The sequence below is a fragment of the Sorex araneus genome, chromosome X (assembly GCF_027595985.1).
Source record: "Sorex araneus isolate mSorAra2 chromosome X, mSorAra2.pri, whole genome shotgun sequence".
In the NCBI taxonomy this organism is placed as follows: Eukaryota; Metazoa; Chordata; class Mammalia; order Eulipotyphla; family Soricidae; genus Sorex; species Sorex araneus.
The window spans coordinates 329,233,226-329,247,504 of NC_073313.1; the positions used below are offsets into that span (position 1 = coordinate 329,233,226).

The 14,279-nt window shown below is 42.1% G+C and overlaps 1 protein-coding gene across 2 annotated transcripts in view; it reads left to right on the forward strand.

The window, feature by feature from the left end:
- The window catches only part of MEIS1 (Meis homeobox 1), a 143,143-nt gene that overhangs the window by 4,654 nt on the left and 124,210 nt on the right, over nucleotides 1-14,279 (forward strand). For both annotated transcript variants that reach the window (XM_055122745.1, XM_055122746.1), the window contains exons 3-6: nucleotides 38-179; nucleotides 834-884; nucleotides 1,690-1,740; nucleotides 3,162-3,308. In XM_055122745.1, the coding sequence (XP_054978720.1) occupies nucleotides 38-179; nucleotides 834-884; nucleotides 1,690-1,740; nucleotides 3,162-3,308 (391 nt within the window). The remainder of the gene's footprint in view (nucleotides 1-37; nucleotides 180-833; nucleotides 885-1,689; nucleotides 1,741-3,161; nucleotides 3,309-14,279) is intronic.

The window sequence follows — 14,279 nt, forward strand, 5'->3', positions numbered from 1 at the left end:
CCATTGTGTTGTTTGTGACTGTTGTATTTTCTTGCAGACACCCCCTCTTCCCTCTCTTAGCACTGATTTTTGAGAAATGTGAATTAGCTACTTGTACCCCCCGCGAGCCGGGGGTGGCGGGCGGGGACGTCTGCTCGTCAGAGTCATTCAATGAAGATATAGCCGTGTTCGCCAAACAGGTCAGCAAAATAAATGTTTAAAAAGTCAAAGAGGGGGAAAGAAAGAAAGAAAGAAAGAAAGAAAGAAAGAAAGAAAGAAAGAAAGAAAGAAAGAAAGAAAGAAAGAAAGAAAGAAAGAAAGAAAGAAAGAAAGAAAGAAAGAAAGAAAGAAAGAAATAGAAAGAGAAGGGAAGATAGACAGACAGACTCCCACCCTCGCCCTCCAGCGCATCTCCCAAAGTAGCCAGCAGTTGGTCCACCCAGAGCCCTGCCCGCTGTGATCCCCTTCCCCTAAGAGCGTCTGTTTGGAGACAACCTAAAATCGCCCCTAATCTTACCAACTCACACCCCGAAACTCAATGCAGAATAGCCACTCCAAAAAATCGAATCGCCCACACCACGCGCCAGGGCTGCCTTGGAAATGCTGGGCGCGCGCGGCCTCCCTAGAAGCGAGGTGGTTGCTAGAAGCAGCAGTGAGCTTTGGGCTTGGATTTCTACTTATTTGATGCACTTTCAAGTGCTTCTGCGCGGGACGAATTCGGTGTCACTACGTCCCTACCGAGGTGACACCCTCCCCCCACCCCCAGTGTAATGAGGCAACAAACTAGGATAGGCAAAGAAATTTCAATTTTTTTTCTTTCTCCCCCCCCCTTCCCCCTTCTCACTTGCGTTTAGATTCGAGCCGAAAAACCTCTATTTTCTTCTAATCCAGAACTGGATAACTTGGTAAGAGCGGACCCCTTTCCCCCTGCCCCCTCCCCCCAGAGCCCCCCAACTCTGGAAGCTTGGCTTTGAGAGCCCTGGGGTTTCCAGAGCCGTCTTGCCCTAGCTGCGAGCAGGCTGCAAATATTTCCGTTCACGGACAAGTGGTCCGGGACAAGATCCCGGGGAAATAAATTCATCTCGAGAGGGGCCGGGAGCGCCGGCGCGGGGGAACGCGAGCTTTTGTTTTTTATGACAGCCGGGCAGCGCGGCTCTAATCAGTGCGGGGATTTATCTCCAGGCCTGTCAGCGTGTGTGCTTAAACTTTGCGGACTTCCCAGCCCTCCTAGTCGCGTCATGAGGGCAGCCACGGGGCAAGAACCCCCAAACAACCGGTTTGCTTGAAAGGTGTGCGGACGGCTGCAGAAAGTTTGCTGTGTGGAGAAGCCACAGGAGGGAGAGTAGTTGGAACCCTTTTTTTTCCGCGCACGCCTTCGCAGAGAACCTCCAGTCCAGGGATGTGGCCCTTAGGAGGTGGGGTGGGGGCAGGGGGGCTGAGGAGGGGGAGAGTCATGGGGAGGAGAGTGTTTATGATCCCCACTTAGATGCTTTGTTGTTGTTTTAGCTCCTTTTTTCTCCTTAAAAAATAGAAACCTCTAGATGGTACCCACTCGCTGCTATTAAGTTTTAGTGTTGTTGCCATAAATCAAAATAAGTCTATTTACTGAGGTAGGGGTGGGGAGAGGGGTGGGTTGAAGATGCGAAAGCTGTGACAGCCAGTTTTCAGCAAACCAAGAAGGGGGTGCTCATTCTTTTTGTATTTTTGCAGATGATTCAAGCCATACAAGTATTAAGGTTCCATCTGTTGGAATTAGAGAAGGTAATTTCTCTCTAGCCTTTTTTTTTTCTTTTGCTTTCCCTCACCCCCAAACACAGGATGAAGGGAAGGATTCAGAAGGGCTGAAGTTCAGGCTTCTGAGACATTTGCATAAATGTCTTAAATGTCTTTCTTTCTGGTAATTAGTGTCAAGGCCAATCTTTGCGTCCATTTCTCTTTGCAGTTTAATTACAATTTCAGCCACTAAAACCGGGATCACAAACGCCCTCGCCTTGTATTCATTCCTAATACCTTGCTGGCATTGTACAGAGTTGCAATTCTATGCACCCCCAGTGATGTTTAGAATGCTGCTGTAAGTTTGCCTCACAGGTTACACCTCCATGGCCTCTCCTTTTCCTCTTCCCTCTCTACTTCTGGGAGGGTTGGGTGGGGGTGGGGAGGCTGTTTAGTTTTAGTGAGTTTCTGGAAGACAGTGGGAGAGCAGCGGCAGGTCAGACGCAGGGGAGAGGCAGAGGAGGAGGAGGAGTGGGCTGGGAGCAGGGAGGAGGCAGAGGGAGGCACAGTAAACGTTTTGCAGAGACAAAGCAGAGTTGATAGTTGTGTCAATTTCTTGAATCTGTGAGTCCTACATACACCCCACCTTCACACTCAAGATAGGGTGTGGGGTAACAGGATTTTGCTAGCTTTTCTATAAATCTCAGCAATAAAAACTTAAAGCATTGTAATTCAAACTAACATTTGATCACAAGCACACTGGGGTTTCTTGTGGATTTTTGTCTGTTAGTGGTGCCTGGGGCCTATAGGACTGGACTCCACTTCCACCTAAGTATTTTGTAGCATTATTCTTTTTCCTTTAAAAATAAATCAATTAGATGCATTTTAAGGCTGTAGGACTCCCCTCACCCCATAACATGAGTACTTGCTATTTGATTTCCTTCTAATTTTTAAAAGGGGATACTCTGAAATTTGATGTTATGGGTAGAAATCTTAATTACAAGTGTTTCAGGGACTTAGGTTGTCAGTCATATATCCTATGTCACCACAATACTTTTGTAAAAAAGAATTTTGATGTGTAGAAGTTCACGTTTTCCCCATTCACATGCTGGGAAAAGACATACTTACAAAGTAACTTGATGAAATCAAATAGTTTACCTTAAATGTCACCCACACAGGTCACCTCTCTAATGGCCACAGCCCTGGGAGCAGATGAATTTAACACGGGTGTTGAATATGTTGTAGCCTGTGAATCATCTTGTCACTGTCAATTTTCTGGGATATCTCTATTTTGCAAGAAAAGAAAGTTATTCCTAATTCTGGATGCGTGTGGGGGTCTCTGGAGGACAATTGCCCTGTGTTTCCCCTATTTGAAAGTTTGGATCTCACAAGGGGGGTGGATTGCACTTGTCAGTGTCACTTATGCACTTCTAATTATATTTCCATTTTTTATTTCTGTCATAATGTAGGTACACGAATTATGTGACAATTTCTGCCACCGGTATATTAGCTGTTTGAAAGGGAAAATGCCTATCGATTTGGTGATAGACGATAGAGAAGGAGGATCAAAATCAGACAGTGAAGATATAACAAGATCAGCAAATCTAACTGACCAGGTACGCGCTTTTCAATTTCATCATCCCTGGGGGGAAAAAAAATCTGTATGCATATTGCTTGCTGGGTCACTACCACCTCCTTTTATTATTTGCATATGATTAAGTCCCTTTTAGATACATTTCCATCGAAATGAAAATTTCTGAATAATGTGGCTATTATTGCTTCATTAAGGCTGGCTCTGGGATTCGACCTGGAGAGATGAGCTTGTAAAAGCTTTGCCTGCAAACTTGACCTGTTTCTTGTCGCTTTTAATTTTTGTCTTTATTTTATTTACCCTCTATAATAATGGGAGTGTTAACTGCCAGTGACCGCCTCTGATTGTAGGGCTTTGTTCCGGAGCATGTTTCTCCCTTCTATCTAGAAGAAAAGAAAAGTGTAGGGTCCCTTATTTCTTATTTTATTAGGAATAAATCCAAGATAGGTGGTCTAAGACAGACAGTGAGTGTTTGAAATCTAGCAAATGCTGCCTATTTTCTCCCTGTCTGTACGGTTCATTAGCCTGTCTTGTCAGTTTTCCTCGGCCCAACGCTTCTAGACCTCGCTGAACATTGCTTTGTGCAGTGCTAGCTGCAAGCTAGTCCATTTTATTGTACTTAATAGAAAAAATAAGAGCAGGCCGAGGTCATAAAAATAGATAAATATGGACTTTTCTTATCCTCTTCCCCACTCACCCTACAGCTGTTAGGCACCTTGGGTCCTCTGGGTATGAAGCTTTTGGGGAATGCCAGTGTCTGTGGCACCCCATGACTCCTTCAGTGTGGCATTAAAGCAGAAGGACCTAACTCAGCCTTGTTTAGCCTTTGCTCTCAGCAGCCAGCCTTTGCCTGCTACCCACTCCCCTCCCATCCTCCCCCCAGGCCTTCTTCTTCTGTGTTGCTAAGTGGGAAGGACTTTTATTTGGAGTTGCTGGGGGGATTCCTCTCCCTCTCTCACATAACATGCTGTTTGCTCCAAGTGTCCATCTCTGTCTGTCTCTCTCTTCCTCCTGTCGCTATGTCTTTGAATTGGTCCAGGAGTTGCAAAAATTACAGTCAAAAGTGCAAGCTTGAAGAGAGGAGGAGTAGGTGAGATGAAACTGGTGGGACAGGACAGCGCTCTGCTGTGAATTGTCACCAGGCTCTCGAGATAGGAGTTGCAGATCTCCTAGGCATCTGTGTGTGTAATTGAAGGTCCAGAGTTGTTTCTCTTTCTCACTTGGCAAATGAGTCCTGTCCCATCGAGAAAGTGCCAGCGAGCGAGAAAGACAGAGACAGACACACACACAGAGAGAGAGAGAGAGAGAGAGAGAGAGAGAGAGAGAGAGAGAGAGAGAGAGAGAGAGAGAGAGAGAGAGAGAGAGAGAGAGAGAGAGAGAGAGAGAGAGAGAGAGAGAGAGAGAGAGAGAGAGAGAGAGAGATCAGCATGCCTTTGTTAAGCCAAAGGACAGTCTGGCCGGGAAGCTTCCTTTGCAAACTCTGCCATGACCACCATTGGCCAGTGGCTGTCTTTTCTGAGAGTCTCTGCTGGAGTGGCCAACTCAGCTCTGGATGTCATCTCCAAGTTTGCGTCTTTCACCCTCTTAAATGACCGCCTTGGATTTCTCTGGATAACCCTGAAATAAAGGCTGCACCACTCCTTTCTCCTTAAAGAGTGGTGGGCAGGCGGATCCGAATATTTAAAATGCCAGCGCGCCCGGTCTTTTACTGTTATTTAGCAACTTACAAACTTTCCGCAGTGTAGACCAGTGCACAAGACCGACAGCCGGCGCGGCTCCGCGCGCCCCGCCCGCCCGCCGAGGTGGGAAACCTTGAGGCGCCCCCCACTCGGGCCCAGCGGGCTGCCGGGCCTCCCGCCTCGTTCTCCCTCCAGTCTTCTCCCCGGAGCTGTGAAATGTAGATTCCGCCGAGGAACCCTCGGTAGCTGCTGTTGAATAAAAATTGTAATCCAACAAGCCTAACTAGAAAATGGGATTCTAAAAGCTCCGGAGTGCTGGCTACATAAAGCTATTTGAGCAAATTACAAGAATCGCTTAGGGGCATGAATGAAATCAACACTTTAATTGCCTCCAAAATGAAGATTTATACCCCATTTTCTCAACGAATCATTATTTTATTAAAGTCAAAGATAAAGGACCGAAGTTATGAGGGCTTTGTGTGTGTGTGTGTGTGTGTGTGTGTGTGTGTGTGTGTGTGCTGGTGGTGGTGGTCGGACACAAAATTTATATAACACCTTATAGTTTCTCCTGACTCTTGGTAAACTTTGGTTACCCAGTTGCCTTGATCTGAGGTGCTGAGGCGCGCGGTTAGGACGGTATGGCACCGGATCCGGCTTCCCTCTTTCTTCTCCTGCACCCAGAGGAGGAGAAGCGGAGCTCTAGTCCCCGCCGGTTAGAAGTGGCCTTCGCAGCTCTGGCAGAGCTCGTGGTGCTGTTGGCCTCTGTGCGAGGGATCGCGCGCGTGACTCCCTGGAGCTCCTCTTGGCCTCGGTTGCTGGGGGAGGGGGCCGGAGCGAACTCAAGTTTATTCTTTGGAGTTGTCCACTTCTGAGGCGCCAGGAGATGAAAAGGGAGCCCCCGTGAGCTCCCCTTGGAGAGGGGAAGCGCACAACGCGGGGTGCCCGGGCTTATGGGCCTCAGATGCGGCGTGGACTCCCCTGGCCTGGGAGGTGTGGAACCAGGCACTCGGCCCCGGGGCCACACGAACACGCCGGTTCTCTGGCCTGGAGCCGCCTCGCAGGTCCCTGGGACCGAGCGGGGCGGGGGTCGCAGGGCTCCTAGATCCGTGCCCTCGGACCTGACCCTGCACGCCGCCGACCTGGCCACCACTGTGGGAACGCCGCGCAGGCGGTGGGACCTCGGGCAGCGGGTGCGCTGGGGCACTGGATGCTTCAGGTGCGGTGCTAGCGCGTTAATTCATTAGCCCCCTTGTCTCTAGGGCTTGCTGGCGGGGCGGTGTACTTTTATTTTTCTCCTTTCCTCCTGGGGAGCGAAGGCTGCCACCCGCGTAGGGAGCTGGGATCAACGTCTTTGCTAGCAGCTAATTTTCGCAAAGGGTTAAAGCTCGAAAGTCCATTTGGCCTTATAGTGTGGATTTTTGGTGTTGGTATATATATATATATATATATATGTATATATATACACATATATACATATATATATATATTAAATCAGGTTAAGACGCCAGGAGAAGCCAAAATCCCTTCTCACCCCTACACCCAGGCCCTTGACAATGTCCGGGTCCCCACCCCCTAAGCCCTCCCCCCACCTCCCCCACCGCCCCCCCCCCCGCCGGTAAACTCCCTGTCCTGGAAACTAGGAGGGGTTCCAGGCCCGAGAGCCACCTCTCATCGACCCAAGCAGGCCTCCCGGGCGCCCTCTCCCGACGGCTGCGCGCCCGGCCAGTTGCTCTCCGGGTCTCGGGAGTTGGGGTGGCGAGGGGCGCTGGGAGCTTCTCGGCCGCTGCCCAGGGTGATGCCCGGCTGCCACTCGGAACTGGCACCGAGAGGGATTACGGGGCCAGGTGTCGAGTAAAGGATAAAGCCTGATTGGTCGCGGCGGAGGACGCGGGTCCGACGGGGAGGCGGTGGGCGTGCCTGGGGGGCCCAGGGGGACTCGTTGGGGGCGCCACGTAGCGGGTAGGAATAACCGGTGGTCGAACGAAGACCTCTTTCCCATAGCTGTCCGGGGCTCACCTTGAATCTGAAACATTTTCCGCTCCAAGAGCTGGTGGAGAGAATTGAGAGAGGAGCTAAGACTCCAGGGCCCAAAGGGCCACCTCCCGGTTCTTCCTTCCACCAGTGGCGGGAGGCACAGAATCAGTCCCTTTGGATGACACTTTTGTTCAGCAGCGCTCCCCGGGGGGTCCTCAGCTGAATCTGCATTTAACAGCTTTGGGGTGAGGGCTGGCGGGCTGCAAGGGGCGCCCTGTTGCATGTTAATCCAGATCTGACTGTGACATCTGGGGAAGGTGGGGGCTGGTAACGTGGCTCGAAGAGATGGAACCGGAAAGCAGCTTTCGTCAGGCAGGTTAAATGCCAAGTGCGGGTGAGCTCCTCCGGGAGTGCGGGAGAGAGAGGGACGGCCGCGGGAGAGCACCGGCTGCGGGCCCCGGAATCCCAAGTGGGTCGGTCAGTGGCAAGTGTTTTATTTGAAAAGTTCGGAATGTCGATTCTGAAGCAGAACTAAGTCACAGTTCTTAAAAGGGAACTAGTACTTGACTGAAGAGGTCTTCTGCCCCCTCCCAAAGTTGGGTGGGGACGCGTCCTGGGGAGTTGAGGCTTTCTCTTTTGGGTAGGTGTGACAGGATGGACAAGGAAGTGACTAATGCCCTTGATAAATTGTCCCTACAGCTTTAGGGGTGAAAACTGTATGGGACCAAAAGATATTTACTAATACTAGAATCGCAGGCAATTAATTTTCTTCTGATAGGAAAACTGAATACAAAACAGGAGATGGAGGAAACAAAATCTTTTATCAGGTAGTTTTCCTCTCACTGCTTACCATGGATGCATCTCATATAAATAGTAAATAGTTTATTGGGTTCCATTAATCCGGATCCCTTTCAGTCCACAGATCTTGTAAGCAATAGGGTCTTAAAATCATCAAACTTTATTTTCGATTGTTGTTGTGGGTTCTGTGCTGTGCTCTTAATTCTTCTTCTTCTCTTCTTTTTTTTTTAAATAATATGTCAAGGGGAAATTATGGCAAGATTCTTCTTAATGATTAAATAATAAGGTGTTGACTGCTTGTCACTACATTGGCTAATTGGGATTTTCATTCTAGGCTTTATTGCTTAGTATCCTTTGAATATAAAAGTTGTTTACCAGGTGTGCCTTTATTGTTAGCTTCTGATTGGATTTCAGTCTGTATATATGTATGAACTTCAGAGTGCAGATATATTGATTCTTAATAGAAACATGATAAAAATCATTTTTGAAAAAATAAAAATACGGCATCTATGCGGATGGATTGGGATCACTCACATTGTTAAATGTCTCAAAGTCTGAATGGTCATGCCACCAAAGAAAGGTTTCCCCCTCTTTCATGGGGCCTCCTGAACTCCTCTCAGCACCTGTATCTCAGGCTCTTTTCCTGAAAGTCCCCAGTGCAAGTTCCATGGTTAATGGAAAGCAATGATACTAATGCAACTGTTGTACAAAGTAATGTCCCATAACAGTAACTATTGTTCAGCGATTTCACCAGTTTGGTGGAAATAGGTCAGTCAAATAGCAATGCCTCTCACATCAGAATGACTGCATGGCTCCTGATTTGAAAATATCAAGTGACTGTATGTCCTGTTACTATTAGACCGAACTTAGAGACTTATTAGAAAACACGGAGAAGCGTAAAGAGTAGAAGGAAGAGAGAGAAAAAAATGCATTATAATGTCAGACAAGCTTTCAAAAAAGTATTTGAAATATCATAATTGCCCAACTTTGAAAATAAACACATTTTTAATCATTATGTTTTCAAACATTAGTATGTTTAAATGTTAAAATGCTTGTCATAGTCCGAAAGGTTTAAAACACAGCTGTTGCTGGGTGATGGAAAGAAAATTTTGTAGTAAAGCTAGAAAAATTGTGCAGTTAAGCTGCATACTCTTAAAAAAGAGACTATTTGTGCTCCTACAATAGAAATTTAGGTTTATTAAGGTTAAGCAGATTGGCTAAATATTATCAGGGGGCCCTGCTGTTACGAAACTAGCTTACCTTCTTTGGCAGGTGGAGTTAGAGAAACTGTGAAGAATGCATAACAACTTAGATTAAGACACTTGTCATAAATGAAAATACTGTCAACATGAATTCAAATGAAGTATTTTCATATTGGTGATGGTATGCTTTCACATTACAACAACAATATTTTCTCATGAAACGTAAATATGTCAAACAAATGTGAAATGCTAAAGTTTTAATAAATGATTATTTAATCATCAAACACAGCCCAAGTATGTATACAGAAACTTTTAAAGGAAAGTCGGCATACAGCCAGATTCCTATAGGGACGAGCAGGGAAATAATCAAAAAATGAAATAGGACTTCCCCTAAGAACGTCTATAATTCAACATTATTTGACTTCACTGTCAGGGAAATAGTTGAAGGATCGTAAACTGATACCATTCTCAGTCATTTTTGTTACACTGTCTTAAATGTTTGCAACTGTAGCATTTTACATGGCTTCCCTTTTTTTTATTATGATATCTGTCACATTTGTATCGAAGTAGCACTTGAATTTATATTAAAATTGAAACAGATTTTCCATATCTCCTAAGTGCAAAAAGATAATTAAGTATGTTAAATGATATGAAAATTATGGGAAAGCATTCTTTTACAAGTAAAGAAATAAAAATATAACGTATGCGGCAGTGTAACTGGCTGCCAGACTTAAAGATTTTCAAAATCCCAAGTAAAACAAAACAACTATAAATCATGTAAGGTTTGCTGTTCTTATGCAGCTAGGAACAAAAGGATAAAATACATTTTTGAAGTTTCAAACTCTGAAACTTAAACCTTAGTCTCCCAATTTAAATTTTGACCATAATTTGAAGAGTTGACTTCTGGGATCCAGTGAAAGTTTGGGCATTTTACTATCTTTAGTATCTGTGAGTCAGTACCACATATCTTACATATCTAAAAGCATTTTTGATAAAAATTCAAGCAGATGCATGTGTATGTTCAGTATAAAAGATAAAAGGACTTCCTCACTCATCCATAATTTAATGTGCCTTGATTTCAGGATTATAGGAATTTGGGAAAGCTTTTTGGAATCTTAAGTCAGCACTCCAGGAATTCTACCTACTTAGGGCAGTTGCTAGATTTCCCACACTTATAAACTTGACATTTTAATAAATGGTATAAGGAATACCATGTGAAATAAGCGAGAATACATTCATTTAAATATTTGTCACTAGAATTCAATTTCAATCAATTTAATGCATTCATGTGTGCAGAATTAAAGCAATTTGCAACACTTTACTAGACTCGCTCTGAACACTCTTTTGCCAAATAGTATTTCTTAATCTAGGAAATATGTTCTTATTAAAGGAAAATATGAAAGTAAAATTCTTTTGAATTTATTTTATATTTCTGAACTTCTTGGTAGAGACTTCCTTAAGCTAACTAGAACACTATCATAAATAGTTTATTTCTACATTTATTGAAATATACACCTGTTGTTTGTTGGTGTCATAAGTTTATATACAATTTAGAAACAGCTAAGTCATTAATTGTGTAATATATATGATGGCTTTTCCATGACACATGCACCATTATGTATGGCATCAACTAATGGAGAATATGTTTACTACAAAATTAAATTTTAAATTTTATTTATAAGCTTCAAAAATGCATTTTTCCAACTGTTCTTCCCTTGATAGTTCCCCTAGTTCTGTTTACAATTAACAGGATTTATAATCAGGAGGTGAGTGCAAATGTTATATGTACTTCTTTAAAAAAATAAATGAAATCATATTTCCCCCACAGAACAGAAAAGCTGTGACTACTAAGTTTAATAGGTACATTTTAAGTGATGAAAACTTTTTATGTGATTGACATATTTAAGAAATATTTTATAGTCTTGCTAATTTTTATTTTGATATAATACAAACTCTAGAATTTTAGTTGGGTAATAAGATAGCAAATAATTAACATTTTGGGTGAAATCAGAATAAGCACTGGACAGCATAGACTAGCTTAATTGATACTGATGAATTCTCACTTCTGTAGATTTTTTTCTTATAATTTATCACACAACATAGTACTTTGTTTATTATTCACAAGTTGTACATATCCACTCTGTTGATTAGATAATAATCTGTTGATTATTATTTAGCAAGGTGAAACTATAGTTCTATTTTTTTTCCTGATAATTCTTTCCCATATTTAAACTAGAATGCATTTATTTACTTTTTTTTTGTTTTTGGCTTTTTGGGTCACACCTGCCAATGCACAGGGGTTACTCCTGGCTCTGCAATCAGGAGCAACTCCTGGCGGTTCTCAGGGGACCATATGGGATGCTGGGAATCGAACCCGGGTTGGCTGTGTGCAAGGCAAATGCCTTACTCACTGTGCTATCACTCCAGCCCCTAGGATGTATTTATTTACTAGCTCTCTTTACCCTACCTGGGTAAAAGACCTTTAATAAACCCACTTACTACGAGTGGGTTTATTTTCCTGCAATGATGAAAAATGTTACTCACTTCAGAATAGGAATGAATAGGGACCAGAATCATCAGACATTCCCAACCTGTGCTGTACAATTAGGTGAAAAACTGAAAACTGCAGCTCTTATTTGCCTTTTCTAGGCCTATGAATACGCAATACAAAGATTCATATCAGCCCCTTTGTGTTCTTCCTCTGAAGGGCTAAATGTTTGTTTTCAGTGACTGTATTCTTAACTGATAGTCCATATGTAGTCCCAGACCTCCATGATTTGCATTTTATTCTGCATTTGCATTCGCATTATGTCCCATAGAAACTCTTTAAAATGAAGTGTGTTTATGACTTTATGTAACTCTGGAAAATGAAGTTTATAATGAAATCAACATAGTCATCAAAATGACAATGAATGAAGCAATTTGATATAAACCCAGGTTTTTTTTTAATACTAAACTTATAAGGTTTATGTCTCTTACAAATATCAAAATCTGAATGAATAAAAATTTCTAGAGCAATAAAACTTCTCTTAATGTTTCCTTAACTATTTGGATTTGTTCTTGAACATTAACTTAATTTGATAGACAAACTATAATTATTATGACCTATAATGTTTTCTATTATTCAGAGATGATATTCTAGTGATTTGAAAACTTTATTTCAATGAAAATGCTTTACAGTATCTGAAATCTTAAAGATATATGTAAAGCTGTTTATAAGTAAAAATGGTCTGTGAGTCTTTAGGGCTTCAAAGGAGGGATAATAATTTAGTAGTGGAGACCAACAGTTTTATATGTAAAATTCTAGCAAGCAAAATAATACTGAAAACTCTTTCTGGAGTTATTTTATGTATCCTTTATTTAAATTTATTGTAGTTATTTACATGGAAGGTAAAAAGTGTTTTATAGGATAAAAATTTATGTGCAACATATTAAATCTAGTTATTTAATTGCTCATATAAACCAGCAGTGTAGAGGGAGAAAATTTTTTAAAAAAGTATAGCAAACGGGTCAGAGGTTATTGGCAATATATGATTGCCAAAACCTTAAAACCATAGAATTAAACAGGGCATTTGGGGTTTAATTGGAGAAAATACCTGAAAGTTTCTGTCATATTAGGAACTGCTTTACCACTCCCATCCCCCACCCGTCTCACTCAAAAATATTTTAGTGTAAAAAACTTTGAGATAACTTATCACTGAGCATTACTTTTTTGTTTGGTGATTTATTTTTGGACCACACCCAATGATGCTCAGGAGTTACTCTTGGCTCTGCACTTAGGAATCATTGCTGGCCTAGCTCAGGGGACCATATGGGATTCTGGGGATCCAACCCTGAAGTTGGCCACATGCAAGACAAGCTCCTTACCCACTATACTATCTCTCTGGCTCCAGCTAAACATTACTTTTATGTGAAATTGTTCATTCATAGGACACTCAGTCTCATGAGTAACCCCCTTGCCCTTCACTCTTGAGCAGTTCAGATAAATGTATTATTTATTTACAGTCTATTGTATACATTATTTATGGGAAATATGTGATAACTCTAGAGAGCATATGGGGTTTATCTTGCAAGATAGGGGTGGCATCTTTGCCCAATGTGGCATAACCCTAAGTAGATAATAAGGATTATTCTCAATGTACAGATAAAAATCTCAGTTGTTAGCTGTTTGTATTTTATGACTCCAGATGCAGATGCATTTTTTCATTTTCATTTTAATTTTTTGTTTTTGTGGCTCTAGTTTCTGCCAGAAAGAAGGGAGATTTTTACATTTTGAAATTATCTTGGTAATAAATTAATATAGTTGAAAGAGAAATCATATCGATGAGCAGAATCATTTAACTCCCTATTTTCTCTCTGAATGCTTCTTTGTCCCTAATGTGTTTAAAATTTTCTGAAGAATATTGATCATGAAATTGTAAACACTGATTATATACTTGCTGCCATGATCTGTTTCAAAATATTTGAGGGTTTTGTAAACTGTCTTCAATAACAGAATCACTGAGAAAAATATTAGGTTTATTGTGTCCAGCATTTTCATGCATCGAATAATAAAGGCATGCAGGCTATACTTGCTCTGTGCATCTCAAGTGCATTATTGGTGTTTAAGTATTTCTCATCCTAATAATTACTTAAATCTAGTAGCAGTCTGCTTTGAGTTAATATAAACATTTTTATTCTGGAATTTGGAATTTGTAGCAACTCAATTTTATTTTCCAAATTACCCTACCATTTCAATTAGATGCATTGTTCTTCACTCTACTGTTTCGACATTCTAAAGATTTGCTTGCCACCCTAATAGTGAGTTGTGTGAGTGTTTAATATTTATTGAGGGCCTGTAAAGAACATGCCAATAGAAAAGAAGAAGAAGAAAACATTAATAAATCAATTATGGGTTTTTTCTCCACTTATCATATACTTCTAATACTCCAAATACTCTGTAACTGTTAAAGTAGTATGAATAGTCTCAAGAATAATAGCCCTGAGTATGGCTGAAGAATGGCATTCTGATTAACTAGAATTCCTGAAAAAGTGCCCCAACAATGCAACTCACCCTCCTCCTGGAATTCACAGTTGCTTTGCTTGACCTCTCAGTTAAATGCGTTGAAACAGAGAGAACTTGACCGTTCTAGAATCAGCAACTAAAATTAAATTTCAAGATGCTTTGAAAAAATGTCTCTCTGATAGTTTTACTCAAGAAAAATAATGAAGGCCAGGGAATATTCTTTCCATCTTCAAATTTAACACTGTGAGGGAGCTTAATGATACGGAAATCCTTGAGGAATGACAGATTTCTTCGAACATAAAATTTGATTGAAAATATAAAGAGCTGGAAGTGCTTCT